The sequence below is a fragment of the Nothoprocta perdicaria genome, unplaced genomic scaffold, assembly GCF_003342845.1.
Source record: "Nothoprocta perdicaria isolate Ctin4 unplaced genomic scaffold, notPer1 scaffold_45, whole genome shotgun sequence".
Classification (NCBI taxonomy): domain Eukaryota; kingdom Metazoa; phylum Chordata; class Aves; order Tinamiformes; family Tinamidae; genus Nothoprocta; species Nothoprocta perdicaria.
The window spans coordinates 81,239-101,217 of NW_020455699.1; the positions used below are offsets into that span (position 1 = coordinate 81,239).

The following is a 19,979-nucleotide window of genomic DNA, read 5'->3' on the forward strand; positions in this document are numbered from 1 at the left end:
CCAGGTCCCTCTCCGTGGAGCTGCTCTCCAGCAGGTCAACCACTACTCTGTCCTGGTGCCTGGGCTTACTCATCCCCAGCSGGACCCTGCAGTTGTCCTTATGGAACCTCAGGAGGTTGCTCTCTGCCCAGCTCTCCAGCCTGTCTAGATCCCTCTGGATGGCAGCACAGCCCTCCGGAATGTTGGCCACTCCACCTAGCTGGGTATCGTCCACAAATTTGCTCAGGGTGCCCTCTGTGCCCTCGTCCAAGTCATTGATGAACAGGTTGAACAGCACCGGGCCCAGTACTGACCCCTGGGAGACACCACTTGCCACAGGTCTCCAGCTGGACTCAACTCCATTTATCAGTATCCTCTGAGCTCTGCTATCCAGCCAGTTCTCAGTCCACTTCACTGACCACCTGTCCAGTCTACGCTTCCAGGGCTTTCCTATGAGGATGTTATGGGAGACGGTGTTGAAAGACTTCCTGAAGGCAAGGTAGACAACATCCATGGCTCTCCTCTCGTCCAGCCAGCCGTCCCATCATAAAAGGCTAATATGTTTGTCAGACATGACTTCCCCTTGGTGAATCCATSCTGACTAYTCCTGATCRGCTCCTTCTCATTCGCATACCTAGAGATGCTSTCTAGGATGAGCTGCTCAATCACCTTTCCAGGGACAAAGGTGGGCTGCCCAGCCTTTACATTCCTGACTTCTCCCTCTTGCCCTTTCTAAAGACTGCAGATATGCTGGTTTCTACCAGTCCTCTGGTACCTCCCTTGCTCTCCAGGACCTCTCCAAGATGATGGAGAGCAGCTGAGCAACARCCCCAGCCGGTTCCCTTAGCACTCTTGGGTGCAGCCCATCTGGGCCCGTAGATTTGGATGTGTCCAGTTTTCCTAAATAATCCCTAACCCAGTCCTCCTTGACCTGTGGAAGGTCTTCCTCTTGTCATTTGTCTCTGTTTTATCTGGGCTCTGTAGTTCTTGACGAGTGGCCTTAGCAGTAAAGACAGAAGCAAAGAAGGCATTTAGTAACTCTGCCTTCTCGGCGTCCTCTGTCACCAAGGCCCCCTCCCCATTCAGCAGCAGTGGACTGATGTTTTGCTTAGTCTTCCTCRTTCTTACTGTTATCTCTGACATCCCTTGCTAACTCTAATTCCAGATGGGCCTTGATCTTCCTCGTTGCATCYCTGCATTCTCTGACAGTGTACCTRTATTCTTCCCATGTCCCCTGGCATTTCTTCCACATGATGTATATGCTCTTTTCCTCATTAAGATTACCCAACAGCTCATTGCCCGTTTGCACAGGTCTCCTTGCTTTTTTAACAGCACATATTTCTTCTGATTGCATAGGAAGCCTGTGGGTGGCATTTCTTTAACATATTTATGTAGAATAATTAAATGACTGATTAATATGTGTATTACTAACTTTATTTTGAAGCCTTCCATATTGACAGAATACTTACTAGAAGCAGTCATTTGTGTTTTCCTTAGGGACAGTAGATTCTTGGTAATAAGTAATAAAGTGAAAACAGATCAAAAAGGCAGTACTCTGTTGGATTTGAGACAACTTAAGGAAAATATTAAAGCAAGTCCTATAATAAAGGTTGTCAACTATCCTTAAAAATATGGCTTACAGATGAAGCTTTTTCATCTTGAGCCTTGTGTAAGAATTCTATCTTATTTTTTTCATAAGGATGCAAAATAAGGTATTTTCACTTTTGTAAAAAAAAATATGGCTTGCAGATGAGACTTCATCTTTCTGGATGTTACATAACTATTTGTATTGCTTTTCATGAAGATGCAACCCTTACAGTAGTACAGAAAAACAAATTGATGCAACCCATATGCCTAGTTTTGTTTGAAAATTGACCAATGACAGCAAGCCAAAACACTTATTCAGAGTAATTACAGAAGTGTCCTCATATTCCTGTAGTAAGTGTATGTTCTTAATGAGTGTACTTTTTTTGTTTTGTTTTCTTCCATTGTCCCCAGTGGATTTTAGTATACCAAACTAGATCTTCTCATTAACTATCTTCCTAACCCATCTAAACCTTGAAAGGATATATGTTTCTGTAAGCACTGCTTCCTTTTCCTTTTTGCTTTGGTCTTTCTGTGCTGTGGTCTAGTAGTAACCAAGGTGGTGATCCATTTGAGCTTGGGCACGTTTGGTCATTCTCTGCTGTAGACCAACCTTTCTTTGTAATTTAAACTATTTTGGAGAAGTTAAGCAAAAGTATTTTTATACAATAATGAATCTGTTGATATGGTGATTTGCTACTAAAGTGCCTTAATTCTCATAATCAGTCTCATTTTGGAACTCTCTCCTGTAAAGTTTCTAAGAGAACTTCTCTTATTCTTCACAAATGTGAAAGAGATTCTTTGCAAACAACGTAAGAAAAGTTTTATTCTTGCTCTAATTTGGGCGCAGTGGGAAGCTGCAGACCTACCATAAGTCTTTGTATAGTCACTGAGAAACTGATTAATTCAGAATGGTTATGGCAGCTGTTTTAATTCCTTCCTTAGTTCTAAGTGGTTCCTTCCTTAGTTCTAAGTGATTGCTCTTGTGTATAGAATCCTATGTCCCTCTTGTTTACAGAAAAGTATGTAAGATCTCTTTGGGGAATATTTTAGTAGTATAAACATGACTTTAGTGCTGGACAGACATATTAGTAATTCTAATAAAGAGTGGATTTAATGAGTGTGCTCCAATGGGGCAGAATAAGCTTATTTTGTGGGATAAGCTAATGGGAGGTGGAAGTCATGCCTTGCAAATCAATGGAAATTCTTTGAAGGAGTTAATGCCTAATGCTGAATATTGTTGAGAATCAACATAAATTTCCAAAAAGCTGTTGATAGCCTTTTGTAAAAGCTTCTAAAGAAAGCTTAGTCTAAGGAAAGACTAAGGTGCTCAGATACTTGAGAGGTTTTTTTTCTTTAGTAATAGAGTTAAGCATGCTAAATGAGCAGGAAGATAATGGCAAGCCTTCCCAAGATGAAAGACTAAACATGGAGATCTGTAGGAATTTATACTGAAACTGAAAAATCTGGATCTGGAAAATTGAATAAATATAAAAAGTTTTGCTCATCCGGTATTTCAGGAGAGCAAAATTAGTAGTATTAAAACCTGCAGAATGGTATTACAGTAAGGAATAACTGGAGGGAAAAAAATGACTGAAGAAATTCATTACTGTTAAAAATGTAAGACATTTGGAGGGACATTAAATTTGCTGAACATTTGACATTGTGAAGATAAATTTGCAGTTACACATTAGGAGGTAGATTTCTAGAGTTGCTGTAGATTGTGTATGAATGTGGTATRCCAGGCAGAAGGGTCATCTTATGTGTGCTCCAATGGAGCACATTTCTTTTTCTCGCATAAAGCATAAAAGATGTTTCTTATTTAAAAGACAGAATACAAAAGAAAAGCAGCAAATAATGATCATAGATATGGCCTAGAATCTTAAAGGAGTGATGAAATTAGATCAGGATTCCCCACGATTTGACTTAAGTAACTAATACTGGAGGCTTATACTACTGACACATTTGTGCCGAATACCTCTCTTGCATTCTATGTACCATTACTTATTGAGGAGTCTTTAGCAGACACTTTGGAAATCTGCAGGGACTGAAAGATTTTTCATGCCAGATTTCTTCCTTCCAGTTTTACCCCTCAAACATTTGCAAAATGATTCAGAATGGAAACGTTCTGAAAGACTTTGAAATGAAATGAACAGGCCTCTAACAACTTGTGATATATTGATGGAGTTGGGATACACTTTCCTTAGTGAAATCAAGAATTTGAAACCCTTGGCAAATGCTCATCTTATTATGCTTTTGTTCTGTTATTCTGGGTTTTTTTGTTTATTTGTTTCACTGGTTTGTTTTCACTCTCACCTTGTGCAAGACGGTTGCACAGCTTCCAAGATCTCTGGAAGATCTCCAGTACCTAATATTTTTTTACTTATATGCTCCTTTTCTATGATTAGAAAAGACTGGAGGAGAAGTACTCCTAGGTTGTGCTAGGAAAGGGAGTGGAAAGATTTCTGTGACAAATCTTTGGATTTTTCCTCACACTCCCAAAGCAGGAGGAGGAACTCAGTATGTGGTTCTGTTTTCCATATCTTTCTGCTTATCTTTCTGGATTCTTTTGTATTCATTATTAATTTTTCTTTCTGCATAATTTAAAACAAGAAAAGAGGCTAAATAGAGAAATAGGTGACCTTTTGCTAGTGGTGTACAGCGTCCCCTTCTGACAAAAGAGGCTGTTTTTCTTTCATTTGTAGAAAAACAGTTCACCTGGCAAACAGTGGTATTGGCAAGTGTTGTGAATACCAGAGATACTAATCCAAAACTGAAGATAGACCCAGCCAGCACAGGATTGCTTGGAAGTATGTTAACCCTGAAATTGCATGTGGTTGTTATTTTAATGTTAGAAAAGCAGCCTTGAACAAATTGCCAATGTAGAGTGAAATTACATATTATATCAGTCCAAGTTAAGGCTGACAGTCAGAACCAAAAGCTGTATGAGAAGGACAAAAAAAGGATATTCAAATCTTGGCATCTTCATACTTGTTGTATAYACGCTGTGAGCTTAGTTTTTCCTTTTGTGTAATTTTTTGTTGAAGGCTTKTAATTAAGTTTACTATTGTAATTGCTGCTGCTTTTGAAATTGTCATAAGATTACAGACTGGGTAACTTTGTATATTATGATAAAAACAGTGATCACTACTCCATAAATGTGACTACTGAATAAGATGGGAACCTCCAAAATAAAACAATTCATTTAATCTAATTGAATAAGTAAAATGCCAAGTTCACAGTGTTCATCTCTTTAGACTGATGTAATTGCTGGCATTTGACTTGCATACCTCTTGAAATATTAAATTAGTTTATAAACGTGGCAGAAAAGAGCAGCTTATGCTTGCCAAATAAAGTTTGGGTATTTTACAGCAGCTTGAACAGACCAGCCATGTTAACTCTTGTTTTGGGAAATTGTCCATTTTGTTTTATTATTAAACTGTACAGATAAGTAGGTTTACTGACAGTTGTTATGCTCCTCTTTTAAGAGAGTGTGTGTGGTAATGGCAGGCTAACGATATTCAAGTAGGCAAAAATATCAATTCGCATAAAGGCATTTTTATGTTGCTACTATATAGCTTTATWTTTTTGAAACAAAGGAATGAAGTCATTAATTTCATTTTTCTAGAAAACATTAAAACCAGGGAAAACTTTATTTTTTTATTGTAAAATACTGTAAAATGTAAAACCTTAGAGTATATGAAGACTCCCAGGTTGACATTGAATTTCACTTGGACCTAAACTGAGACAGCAGTTCTGTAGACATTTAGTAATGTTTAAGATCGGTGCCAGCAAAAACCTGACACTAGCGTAGTTTACAAAAAGAACAATTGCTAGACAAGTTAAATCAGTCATTGAAATTATTAACTTTTATTTTTGTTGGAAGACCAGCCTTTCATTTGAATATATGGYTTCTCAAAATGAAGCTAAAACAATATTAAATTCTATAAAGCTTTTGAAATGTAAGGTGATGGAAAGATGCAGAGTCATATTCATCAGTGCATGGTATTTTCTTGAGTACAATTCTAGGAGCCTTTCTTACATAGCCCTCCTTTGTAATATAGAATCTGATTTCTGATAAGTTAAAAATACTTTAATTATTGCAAGACATGGTAATAATCTTCAGCCCTAATGACATAGGRGAATATATTTAAAATTATAACTCATTTCACTTAATTTGTCTGTAATTAGAGAGAAAATGTATTCATTTTAACTGGATAAAACTCCTAGTTTCAGTATGTGATGATATAGAATTTCCAGCACAAGTTTGCCCTTTCCAGTCATTCCGACGGGAAAAGCTTTATTGGCTAGACCAACAGAACAAAGAGAGGGCCATGGACCTCTCTTCTGTTGTGGTTTGTTTTCATGCAGTTGTSTGCTTCTCATGACGCAGGTATTCAGAGTAAAACATTTCTTTGGAAAACTAAATATGCATATCTATAGATTTTCAGCTTATCAGGTTTACTACATTGCCTATAGGTAGTCTTTATTTAAAGAGTATATATTTAATATATAAAAAATATTGAATTTTGAGTATTTAATATTCATAAGACTTGTATGAAAACAAGTGATTTTGAATCACTTAACTTTGAGTGATATGTAGTTCACATAATACACAGAGCTATAAAGTCATTCCTAACCTCCTAATAGGATCTGTCTTGTTCCTTTATAGAAAGGAATGTATTAATAATATGCCAGTTTATCTTGTTTATGTTTGCACTGAGTACCCATTTGTCTTTAGTTTCTGCCCTGTATATTGTATGCTTGCCTGTATAATAGGCAGGTTGAAGTCCTACCTGTCACCATGTCAGGAAGGATTGCAAGTCAGTCTGAATAAGGCATCTGAAACTTAGCTTGACTGGATTAAGCATAGCTTGTCTTTTTTTTTTTTTTTTTTTTTTTCAGTTAGGAGTAAAATATGTTATTGACCACGGTCTGTTTGGTAACAGCAAGGCAAATAGAGCAATTGAATCCTTCAGGCCAGAGAGGATAAGTCATGTTTTCAGGATTAGTTGTCACAGTCACTAAAGCAAGAAATTGTTAAAAGACATATGGGGGTTCTGGTGCCAGAAGGTCTTTACTGCAGAAATTGCAGTCACAAAAAGTATCATGTATAGGGCTCTAGGTTTACATAATGCCAAGTTAAAATTGGGAATGCTTSAGACAAATCCATAAATTCACCTGAAAGGACTTCATGCAATTTARAGATGATGGGTAAAGATGAGGGTGGCCTGGATTGCCCAAATTACGCTGAAGGGGGAASCAAATGAAAGATGTAAACTTCTAGGAGTAAAGACACAATACTATATCCTCTTATATTCCTGTTTTAAAAATCATAGTGAAAAATGTGAGCAAGTGAGGGAAAGAACTGTGTATAGGAAGAATATCACACTCTAGGAGATAGTCCCTTTAATGACTTAAAAGAAGTAATGAGAAGAGATGGGGAGCGTGATAGTTTTGAAGTACTGTCAGGAAAGCAGTCAGCTACTCACAGTGCTTTTATTMTCTTTTGACAGGAGTGTTGGGGAGAATTATATAGTGACTTTATAATAGTGTAAATATCTCAGTGTAAGTTTTTGTTTGATGGATATGTAAATAAATATTCAAGTTTTTCATAAATTTTGTCCTAAGTAGATGTAACTTTTTCTTCATAATCAATCTGATTATAATTGATTAGACTACATGATTCCTGGCAAATGAGCCTTCCTAGCTGAAACAAATTCCTGTTCTTCCTGTATGCTTATTGTGGATATATCTTTTACAAAAATTATGAAACCTTTTGTTTTTTACCAGGGTTCATATGTGTGAAAGAACAGATAATTTCACAGTGGTAGTATTTACATTAAGAGTAAAAGAATACTTTTGGTTTGAATGAGTAAAATATCCAACAGCTATGGACTTGGAGAGGGGAATAAATTGATCATGACAGGAAGCCATGCAGTCATTAAATTATAGAAAAAGATGCCAAAGAGCTACTCACTAAGCAACCTGGAAAAATGGCAAGAAAGAGCAAAATGAAACTGCATGCTGAAAGTATGAAAGTATGAAAGTATTCCTTTATGAAATGTAATCTAGAACACCCATTCAAGGGYAAGAAAATAATATTTTAAAAGATCTACAGTGCAGTAATGAGTAACAAAATACAGCACAAGTTTCACCTAAAATATTTGATATTAGCTTCAAGTGTTTTGTTTTCTGTTTTTGTAGCTTTTCTTTTTTAGAAATTAAGGAAAAAGTTATCCTACTAGGCTTGCACAGTCATTGTGAGGGAAGTCTTAACACTTGGACAGTTAAGAAATGTGAAGAAATAATGAGGAAAATGATTGAATTCRGTCATAAATAAAAGTAAAGGGATAATACTAGTCAAACCAACATTGAGCTGAAGAGTAGGTAAAACTTTTAAATGTGACAACTGAGATTTCTAAATTGTTTCCACAGGACACTACTGGCAAACTTTTCTTCTGAGTAATATAAAACAGCTTTAGACAGGATAGTTGGTTATACATTTTATATGAATAATCTTGTACTTCTGAGATGTGTCAAAGCCTCATCTTACAGCTTTTTTGTCTCTTTCCTGTCTTCTGAAGGCTGTTCGATATGTTTTATTTCCATTCCTGTTAAACTGCATCTTTATAGTTTGTGTTGGATAAACAGTAGTAGTAATCTGCACAACCATTTTTTTTTTGAACGTATTTATGCGTAATGTACTTTTTGTTCAGTTTAGTTCAAGACTCACTTGATGGGATCTTGTTTTCCTGCGTAATATAGTTATGGTTTGTTTAAATAACTTCATTGTATTTTTTAAAAAATATATTGTCTTAATTTCTGTAAGTGAATTGTGAATTGAATAAGTGAATTGAATTCTCTGCCTCTTAACATATGAACTGAGCTCAGTAGAGCTCCATCTGAGGACAGTAAGGTGAAAAGGCCTCCCAGGGCACAGTGGAGTATTTGGAGAGCGCTGCTGCTGCCAGGCGTGCAGCTGACAGCAGCACGGTGTGGGTGGGACGCGCAGCCCGTCTGTCCTTACCTGCTTTTCCAACAAGAGCTGTGGCAGAGCCACGCTCCCCTCGGCTGTGGAAGCAGATCTGGCACRTGGTGGGGAGAGCAGCAGGCTGGGCTGACCTTGCTGCCCTTCCCACGCATGGGCCTGCCCACAGGGACACTTCCTTATTTCACTGCACACCTTCATACTCCTTTTCCCCACATTGTGGACCTCCTTGTCCACCCTGATAATGATCTTACCTACTCCTGGTTATGTTTATTTTCCCTTTGTTCYCAGTTTTACTGCCCCTATACCTGAATTTGGGATATCTCTTTGACTATGTAGATAATCTTGGTTTTATAGGGGATAACAGATATGGTTGCTTAGGTTCTCTTGCCTTGCAAGATTTGCTCCCCATAAGCTCCCCAATACTCCTCCTCAGCTATCTGTTAAGCTTCTGTTTCTAGTGTAACATGCCTTTAACTTGCCAGCCATGTTGTCAGGTTCTCACRTCTGTCACACTTAGTTTTCTGATGTCTAGTAGTTTTTCATATCTTGTTTATTTAGCTTAACCTCAGGCCAAGGCCTAGTAATCAGACTTCAGCCTTAATGGGGTCCAACTGGCTGACAGGTCCATTTAGCCTGATTTTTGTTGCTGTTTTTATTTATTTTTTTCCTTTGGAGAATGTCCAGAACAGCTGTTTGTGCACTGAATGCAGYCTGAATTGAAGAGCTAGGCTGTTACTGTTGCTACCACAAGGGCTGCAAAGCTACCCATTGCATCCCTTCAAGTTTCRTCTTCATTAACTCTGTCACTGTTCTCCTATACCAGGGAAGAGATAAAAGGACAATAGCATAGCTGTATTGCCTACATCAGCTTACAGAGATTCTTCGTGTATCTTCCTTTCTCTTTACAGATTTTCATATTGGAGGTTTAGATAGGGGTGCAAGCTGTAATCAAGAGGGAACAGTCTCTTTCCCTTGTGTCTTATGGCTCGGCTCCTATGGCTGCTAGTTTTACAAGAACAGAGACTGCAGACTGTATAAATAYATAAAATGCTTGCTCTGCCTTAAGCTTAAGCAGAGTGAAGGACTTGAAGTTTGCCCCTAAAGAGGAGACTTGGGGTCTCATTCTGGGTAGTAAGAGTTTCAGTGAAGGTAAATTCATGATGTTGCATCTCAAACTGTGGATCTTACTCCTTTACCAGGCATGAATCTGCAAATATAGTGTAGTTATGCAATAATGCTATAAAAAAATTAAACACTTGAAGTTTTAATAGTACAGATTTTGATGACTTTTACCACCTCATTTTATATCTCTTTCCCCCTTACGTTTTTCTGTGTTTAAATTTTAATGGGATAGAAAATAGGCACACTTTTTATTTGGGATAYAATTCAGAAAACATTTGCTATTTAATATAAAGAAGCAGTATGGTTTAACTCCATTGGGTTYGAAAACTTCATTCTTAGCCTCTGGCCAGCTATGTGACTGTGAGCGTGTCACCTAACTACCCTGTCCTAGTTTTGCCATCTGTGAAACACTTTGGGAAGTCATGGAAAACTGAATCATAGGTCTTTTCCATCTCTAGATTCTATTAGGTCATCCAGCCTGTCTATCTGCCAGTGTAAGATTGTTTCCTATATTCACCGGTGTTTTTCCAGTCTGGTTTCTGTGCGCCAAGTGATTGGACTCTCACCAGTATCTTTAGGAGATGATTTTACAGACTACTGAATTGCACTTTCGGGAAGCTCTTCTGACACATAAAGTGAATTGTTAATTTCTTAAATTCAGTCTAGCATGTTATTCTAGCAACTTAAAAATCTAGGTAAGATACATCCTTTTTTTTTTTTCCCCCTTAACTTAATTCATCCACTTCCCARGAGTTTCAGAATTTCAGCTTATAGGTATTTTTTGTCAGGTGTTAAAACTGGCGGTATTGAGATATAGTCTGGTAACAGCTATCAAATTTTTGTATGAAAACATCSAGTCAATCTTCATTTTCCAGAACTGTGAATATGTGGAAGTTATTTAGGTCTTGCATAACTCCATAGTTAAGCTGCTTTTAAAGTAGCCATCTGGCAAACATTGGTATGTAACATGATTTATTTGACATAGTACTCTAGCAAGAAAACAAAATTATTAGATTTTAAAAATTCAATTTATAAGATTTCTAAACACTTAGCAATACAATATAAATACCATATATGCTTAAAAATAAAGGAAAACCTGTCATGAGGGTATTTTTCATTGAAATAGGCATCTTCTAAAATTCTGCTTCACCACAATTTTCATTCTCTTTTAGCTGTTAATGGAAATGAAGAACTATTTGGGGGGGGGGGACATTCCCCCCCCCCGCCCCTGCTTCCAAAGTGTGTGTGTTTTGAGATTTTGTGGAGGGGGGGAGGGGGTTGTTTTGTTGTGTTTTGTTGTTGATTTGTTTCRTTTTCCCTAGCATATCTATATGGAAACATTAAGTCCTTCTAAAAATAAAGTCATTGTCTTTCATACTGGACTTCTGAAAGTGTCCTTTGCACTCAGATTTAAAAATATATATAAGAGAAATTGTTTTTCCTTCCTTTAAAAAATAACAGGGGATGTAAAGCCATAATGTTCGAGTAAGATGAAACATTCCAAGATTCAGTAAAGGGCCATCATAAGAAGAATAAATGTATCTTTCATCCACAGGAAATAAAGCCAGATCAAGTTACCAGACTTGCTCTTAGGAAGGAAGTAAATTTTGAAAGTGTCTGCAGAAAGGTAAGGTTTGAATTTTCTTTCCCTTGCTTCCATGAACATGAGAGAAAGCACATGAAACATTTTTGGCAAAAGTGTACATGTTGGTGAGAGTGTATTGCATGACAGCTTTCTCAATTTTAGACTTTTTTAATGTATACACTAAGACATGCCACAAGAATTTGTATAGATGTTTAGCACAAGTGGCTTGTCATCAGAGCTCGGTGAGCTAATCCCTTGTGAACTGGAAGAGAATATTAGGAAGCATAGCAGTAGTCTTTGTGTCTTAGAAACATATTGGCTATGTTTTGCATAATGCACTTCTGTGGTTCAGCTAATATAAATAATCTAAACTTTCAACAGCTGTTTAAAAATAGTTGAAGAACGTTCTAGTGCTTTAGCATGCAGATAAAAGCTTCCAAATATGAATAAAGCATAAGAAATGGCCTGAAAAACCCAGAAAGTCAAACACTGCTGAGGCTCATTAGCTTCAGTGGGGTGTCTCTTTGGACTCCTATTGATGGTACGTTATTATATGTTTAACTAGTGAAACCTGTAATGAGTGAAATGGGATTATAAAGGTGGGAAGATGCTCCTTGAAATAGCGTAGGTGGAGAGCAGACATGACACTCAAAAAGGAGGGAGAAAAACAGCAGGATCAGATCTCTCTGAATGGAATTGCTGAAGAAGTGATCTCCCTCAACAATCCTGAGTCAAAAAATTATCAGTAAAAGAAGTTATGTATATTCTCTTGAAGTTCTGCTGACAAGCAGTGCATAAACTGTCATTACTTTTATTACTTACTRTTTTTCTATACAATACTGCCAAATAAAGTATTGCTGCTATACTTGAACTTACTTCTGCTTTTCCCACTTCTTTTTGTTGTTGTTGTTATTATTATTGCTAACTAAGAGGTAGCTTTCTATCCCCAGGAATGTTCAACTGGTCACATGAAACTCAGAGCACACTGTTTACCTTTTCATTAACTTGATTTTCAGAATATTTGAAGGAAAACATCCTGTGGCTATTTTCCTTTTTGAAATAGGTTTGTTTTCATTGATAAAAGGCAATCTGCTTTTAATTCACTGTGGAATGCTGAATATTAGCTTTGCATAGTGGACATGTAGTCAAGATATTTGTTTAATTCTTTCTGCCCACTGAGATTTTATGTTCCATTACCATGTTTTCCCGTGTATTTTTCAGAGTAAAATAAGCATACTTTCTCTTTCAGAGTTTGCATATTTTTCATTCATTGTAATAAAATGGATCTAGGTATTTAGCAGTCACACTCTAACTGAAGATTGCTGCACAAACTTTTGTGAATGATGGTTGGATCCTAACAAGATTATCAAATTATAACAATTGCAGAATTTCCAACAATATGACAGTACCTTTTTTTCCTTCCAGTTAATTTATAGAAACATAAGTCTTTTCACCTTAATATAAGACAAGAAGCAGTAGGTAGACATTATATGTGTATCTTGTTTTTAATATTACTGCAGCTGTGCTATCTACAGGTGATGAAATGCTGCTCTAAATATAATAAAAAAATATTGCCATGTGTTTTTAATTMGACTTTGTCATGTTCAGGTATATCTATTGAAAAATGGGGATCTTTACTCTGCTTTTGACTTAAGGTTCTGTGTTAAACTTGCTTTCTGTTGGGTTGTGTATGTGTGTGTGTGTAATTGTCAGGCATTAATTAAAAAGGCAGGGAGATGGGTTGGAGCAAATAAAGAGTTGTTTAGTCCGTCCATTATCTAAGCTGCTTTGCTTCAAGTACTTCTAATTTGGTTGAACTTTAAAGCTTTCCTCCTAGAAGATGTACTGAACAGGTAAGGGAGGCTTGGTTGATTAGTGTTATGTTGCAAAGTAATATACCTAATACAGCACCTCGAATACAGCACCCTGTATACCAGTAGTCTCAAAAAAGTGCATTTCATTACAGATAGGGAATTGACTTAGGAACTGGTAAAAGTCTTTAACTATTAGCATTCAGCTTCCCCTTAACGYAGGTTTAAGGTAGTTTAGATCAAGTTCATCTGAGATTAATATCAGTTGCAGCTGATAAATATTTTTTTACTTCCAGATATCTTCACGTATTTCAGTAGCACAGTTTCCTCTCTGCTCTGGTCCTTTACCTCATGGTCCTTATGAAGGACCTTCTTTCGCCTTGTTTCTCCAGACTAGATTTGGATCTTTCTAGATGTTTCTGTAGAGCAGAGGATTCTGCACAAGCAAGTTTTGTGTATGTTGTGATACTTGAAGTTTTAGGGACATGCAGCAGCAGCCCTCTGATTCCTAAGCTTATTGAAAAATTTGTCTCAATTTTTTAGTGTCTTGGGAAATTGCTAGTAGATCAGAGGCGCCAAGAGGCCTCACTGGGCAAGAGGGACAGGATAACGGGATTATAATGTTTGGTCAAAATGGACTGATAGGAATAAGTGGCTAAAGCTTACTCTACACTGCAATATGTCTTGCAGACATTCAAAAAAAAAAAAAAAAAAAGTTACAGCAAACTAACAGAAGCCAGGTCCTAGCTTGAAATAACTTGGAATAGCAGTTTCTCCATAAAGCTGAAGTTACAGGCTGATTTGCATAATGCCTTTATCTAAAGAGTGTTAAAAAACGTGTACTCATCGAAGTAACAGTTCTCAGATTTGTCTTGTCAGCTTGTTAAACTGTACAAATGATAGCCTGTAGAAGCTGCGTTTTATTCTGCAATATCTATCTTGTCAGTACAGGATGGAGAAGGCAATCTGCCATACGGTTTTTTATTATTTTTTTWAAAAAATCTATTTTACTTGATGTTCCTAAGCATATATTTGTGAACCTGGCTTTAATTTATTAAACATATATGTTTTGTARTGGAGAATMTATAAAATGAAAACCTCTGAATCTTTCATGCATTTAATTTTAGAAAGGGCAGTAAGCCATAGGAAGGGTGTGATAGAAAGTCCTTTGCAGATTAATCAAAGACTTTCTATTAACTTCAAAGGTTTGGGATTGAGCACAAAATAGTTCCTGTCTTTTCGTGTGGGTCTGTGRGGGATTTTCCCACAATTCCCTCCATTCCATCCTCTGTCCAAGAATTTTTCTAGCTACAAAAAAAAAATTGTGATAGATTTTGTAATTGATATAAAACATTTTCTGTTGTTAATGCACTTAATAGCAGCTTAACTAGATAATTACTTATGTGGATTTTTAACATTCTTTGCTTATGAAAATATTTTGCTTGTAACCCATCACCTGTAGCAAAAGGGCTACTGTATGAATCAGTCTTTGTGTAAGAATGATACGACAGTCCATTAGTTTTGTGCTGTATGTTTATCACTGTTTTTATGCACGTAGGTTGACTCTGGYAATGGTGAAAGCAGATGTTTTATTTGAAGGACCCATGAACATTTTCTTAATTCTGTTTTTTATTATCTACATTGTTGTTGCTAACATTCTTCTGAAGTTAGAAAACATGTATGGATGGTCAGTGTTCAGCTAGTATAAAAATGTGTTTCTGATCATTTAATAACTTAATCCTTACGTACCTGGATTTCAGTCATGAGAACTCTAGCTCTTTTATTCCTTCCTAGTAAGCAACRATTATTATAAACATTATTATCAACTTAAAAGAAATTTTAAGAGTCCAGATTTATGAATTATCATTTTTACTTTTAGTTTATCATGAWTATATGTTACCTATTATTCACACAACACTTTATTTATACTGAAGGTACTAAAATAATGCKTATCTGTTCATTTTCCTGTATTGCATGATGCTGCGTTTTTTTTCTTACATCAGGATGGAAATAAAGATAGCCATTTGAACCTCAAATACCAACAATGCTTTCTGATTCTAATAGTTGCRTTGTCGCCAACATTTGTTTTTGGAAGTGTGTTGCATTAGTTTTAATAGCACAATTTCTTTTAGTACAGACTGAAATAATTTGATGCTGGGAGTCAATGTTGCAGAGCTTATTTTCCTTCCCTGCCCCACTCTTCCCCYAAGGATTTTGAATCTATTTCAATGGAAGTTGCTCTGGATGTACAAAACCACTGTTTCCTGAGAATTTGCAATGTCAAACACCAGATGTTAACTTTAAACAAGAATGGCTGTGGCCTTCTGAAGGCTACTGATGAAGTGAAGAATTTTGCATTCAGTGATGAGTGTCACATCGGGACGTAAATACTTCTGTGTCTTTTTGTCTCCAAGAACTCCTTGTCTTCCAAATTTGATTACTTGAACTGTGAGATGTTTGGTATGCCTTTTATGCATACTTCTGAATAGCCCTCTATACTAAATCATGATCTAGTATAGCCATAGTGCAGACAAGGAGAGTTGTTGCGGCTCTAGCTTTCAGTATAAAACCTTTAGATAAATCTTTCTCCACCTTCTTTATCTCCTTTTCCACCAATTCTACCCACTAGTCTAACCAGTATCAGTCTCTTCTCAATTTTTCTATAGGGGAATTCAGTCTCCTGTTTATGCCAGGTTCTCTCCCCTACCCTCCCACTTCTGGCTAGCTGCGCTTTCCCTCAGCACATTTTTACCCTTTTATTTTATTTTTTTTTTCTCTCCCTGAGACGATTGACCTATCTCTTCCTTATATTACTTCTGCATTCCAGTCAGGTCACTTCCTAATCCCTGAGCTCACCATTTTGGAGCAAGGAGATAGCCTCCATTTTGTGACTAGAAATAAAATTACAACCATCAAGGTGGCAATTGCAGTGAATTCAGGCTAGGATTTTGTGCATTATTGAAAGATTTTTTTTTAAGTCTTCAAATCTTCTTTCMAATTTGAAATAAACTTCTACTAACTGTCATTTTTTTGTGGAGATAGCATGGCCATTTCTGACACAGGCTGTTTCCAGCCATATTTGAGTTGCTGATCCAAGGATCTTTCTGTCATTCATTTTCATCCACACAGAAGAGTTGTATCGCTTAAGTTTGCCCATCCAAACTGATTGTTCAAAATTATTAAAGGATATTCCTATAATTAGACCAGGCTGACTTTTGATTGTGGTGTGACTGCTTTTGCTTTGGATGTGCTTGTTTCAGGTATTGGTGTGTCAGGGTGGAATACGAGCCGGTCTGTCATCAGGAATTTCCAGAGGACAGYCAATACTCTGTTTTGGTTTTATTCGGTTTTTCAAACAGTGAATGGCGGGATTATCTAGATAACTCAAATGCAGTATTGCTTTAAGAGTGTAAAAGGACAGAAAGGTAGATGGGGAAGAGCTATGTTTTAAGCACAGATATTCTCATGATTGTGAGGACTTGAGGCATCATGTTTCAAGCCCATACTGCTTCCAGGCSAGAATTACTCCTTAGCAAGGACCCGTGAAGGCATGGTCAGCTTTCATCCGTCTTTCAAATGGCATTTTTAATGCATATTATTTTTTTTACTGTACATGAATTGTCAGGGGAAAAAAAAAAATATATATATATATATAAAATCTTGTTCTTATGCGTTCCTTTGAGATAATGCAAGAAAAAAATACGTTAACAAGATATGCTGATGATTTTGTGCATTTGGTTTTTCGACTTAAGGGCCAAGATACTTAAGTCCACAATTTCTGTGAGAGTATCCTCTGAAACACTGTTCAGATTTCTTTGCAATATCCAAGATACAAGTGGAGATTCAGAACTGCAATACATGGATGAATTCATGCCATCAAAAGGAGAGATTTAAATGCTTTAGGAAACACTGAAACTTCAGGACTATGAAGCTGTGCAGGAGCGCTGAGCTCCCTCTTGGTCAAAACGGAGCTGTGCTGCCATGCAAACAAGTAAGAACAGTCACAGAGAAGGATGTAAACTAAAGGGACAGTGAAAGACTGTGTGAGAGCACCTGATATGCAGTAATCTAAAAAACAGTGGCAGSTGGCTTATTTTTAGTAGCCCGATCTAATAAATAATAAAGGCATATTAGAGAACCTGCTAAGTGTAGAAATTGAGGAAACAAGAACACCTGATGTCAAACAACTTCCCTATAGAACAGATATTTCGAAGACACGGCAGAAGACATGACTGATGAAATAGTGTAGCCAAGTAGGGATAATAAGATGTATGTGAATGAGAGCAGGTCTGTGTTGTGAATTTACACATTAAGTGTATAATGACATAAAACTATCACAAGAAAAGAGAAGCACTATGAATGGAAGCTCCAACTGCACCAAGTTTGATAGTAGTACTGTACTACAACCCCATTCAGAATAATGATAGTAAACCAAAAACACTGAGATTAGAGAAGCTACAAATCTAGGACAAGTAGTACCATCAGCAGCAGATTTCAGTTACCCTTCAGTAATGCATGTGTCAAAAGAACAAATCCTAAAACTGCATCCATTAGGTAGGTAGCAGAGAAATGGCCTGTTTTTAAAGTGACAGTGGGGTTGAAAGGAGCAGGCAATAATATGCCCTTAGGAGAAGAGATTTCCTTTTCAGCAAATGAGAAAGCAAAAAGCTTTCTATTTACCTATTTTACCAGCTATTTCTTCTTTGACTATCTGCTAGTGCTGCATACACTAAAGAACAAAAGAATTGTCCCATTGGATATAAAACTATAGATATCAGATATCAAACCTGAAATTCATCTGATGATGAGCCTTAATTCGTTGAAAAAGTCATCCTCAACCAGCTTACCTAAGGAAAAAGGGAATGTGTGCATGCTCTCTGTCTGTCTGCTAGTGCTCTAAGTAATGGTACCCATTGATCAGTGTCAGCCAAGGTGAATAAATAACCTTGGCACCATAAGGGTGCTAAGAATTCCAGCAGGTTATTTATATGTGACAGTTCCCATCTGAAGAGGTTGAGAAACCCTAATCAGTGTTGCCAGTGAGAGAAAGGTAACTGGAATTCATCTTATTTTGAGAGACACCATAAAGTTGGCACAAATGATCTCTGCAGGGAAGGAGGACATAAAATGGAATACACATCTGTTAAGTGTTTCATTACTTCTGTGCTTATAGAATGTACACTGTTAAGGTATGCTTAATTCTGAAACTGTGTCAAAGATTTTCAGCTGCTCACATGTTACAGAGAGAACTCTACATATATGCTTTGTAGTGTGACTCAGAATTGCATTACAAATCACAGAAAAAACAAGTCTAACATTCCTAATATTTATAAAATGAAAAACAGCTGCTGTTGTCTTTTTATTTTTGTAAGTGAAACTTTCAATTTTTGGTATAAATTATATAGAAATAAAGTAYAAAACATTCCCATTTTGTCTGCTCTTTTCCTATGCATATTAGTTTTTAAAGTGCTATAACTCAAAGTTAATTAGGAATTCTTAAGAACAAAGAAGTTTGGGAATTAAGAGGGCTCTTCCACCTCAGTGTGAGGCCGATCAGTCTGTTAACGCTGGAAAGCTGTATGAGAACTAGTAGAGATACTAGTGCTTGAAGTTAATAAAAAAAAAAAAATAGAAGATGAAAATGAGATATTATTGAAATAATGGAATTTTGAAAAAATATTATATGATGACATTGTATATAGCTGCTAAGACCAGCTATATGTTAAGCTATGGTGAGATACAGCACAGATTTATCGTGTGTTAATACTCAGCCATGAGCATACAATTTAAGGAGTAGTGACTTATTTTTTTCTTGTTTTAGAATACAAATAATTGCTTGATGATTAACATGGCTGAGTAGTGCAGTTACCTGAAAGATACTAGTAAATATAAAGTTTTTGTTTTCTGTGTGCTATATGGTGAAATACCTGCTATTAAATGTGGTGAGGTAGTATATAAATTTATTTTTGTATTCGTCTGTTGTGAGTGTGCTTAAGCAGTATCAGGTCTTCCATATATATCTGGCATGTGTAAATCGTTATAGTAGGTTCTGAATGCGTATGCTCCCCCAATAGACTTAATGATGGAAAATCCACATTCTGATGCCAATGAATCAGTATGTTTATCTCAGATGTATAATAGCTTTCCGGTGTGGTGAAATTTTCTTTTAATCTATATGTTTTTCAAACACCCTCTGAAAGAAACAGTGGAAATAAAATTTCCATTGTGCACACTTTTCCATTGTGCACACTTCCATTGTGCATACTTCTTGTGCACAAATGAAAACAGATTTCTTTTAATCTATATGTTTTTCAGACACCCTCTGAAAGAAACAATGGAAATAAATCTGTTTTCATTTGTGCACAAAAAGTGAATTGTAAGATGCCAAGAAATTTTGCTGTATTTTGAGCAGTGTATTCTAAGACGGCCTCTCCCTGGTTAGAGTGTGCAGTATCCATGAAGTTTGCAATTATTCTGTGCCCTTCAATTCCTGGCTGTCCTAATTGTTTTCTTCAGTAGTGCTTTGAACATAGATACATTTCTGAATGTAGTGTCAACGCATCATTTACATGTGAGTGTGTTGCATGGAACCTTGTAGATGGAAAGGTCTAAGCCATAGAAGGCTTGTTGAGGGCAATAAATCTGTTGCCTTTTCCATTAGAAAGTATGTATCTGATTAAATGCTGAACACTTTTGAGGTAATACTGAAGCTGTGTGTCTGTTTTAAATTATGAAGCATGTCTGCTTTCTCCAGTAATACCAGTTAAGTGGGACTATTGTGAACATCATGTTGCATGTTTGTGCATGTGTGCTGCTTTATTGAGCTGCAAGTGAAAAGTTATACTTCGAGGTTTCAACATCTGTCTTACAGTGAAATATTCTATGGATATCTCGGGATTACAAG

At 36.6% G+C, this 19,979-nt stretch overlaps 1 protein-coding gene across 1 annotated transcript in view; it reads left to right on the forward strand.

The window, feature by feature from the left end:
• Positions 1 to 19,979, forward strand: part of SRFBP1 (serum response factor binding protein 1) — a 58,114-nt gene that overhangs the window by 29,143 nt on the left and 8,992 nt on the right. The window contains exon 4 of the mRNA XM_026046609.1: positions 11,235 to 11,306. Coding sequence (XP_025902394.1) covers positions 11,235 to 11,306 — 72 coding nt within the window. The remainder of the gene's footprint in view (positions 1 to 11,234; positions 11,307 to 19,979) is intronic.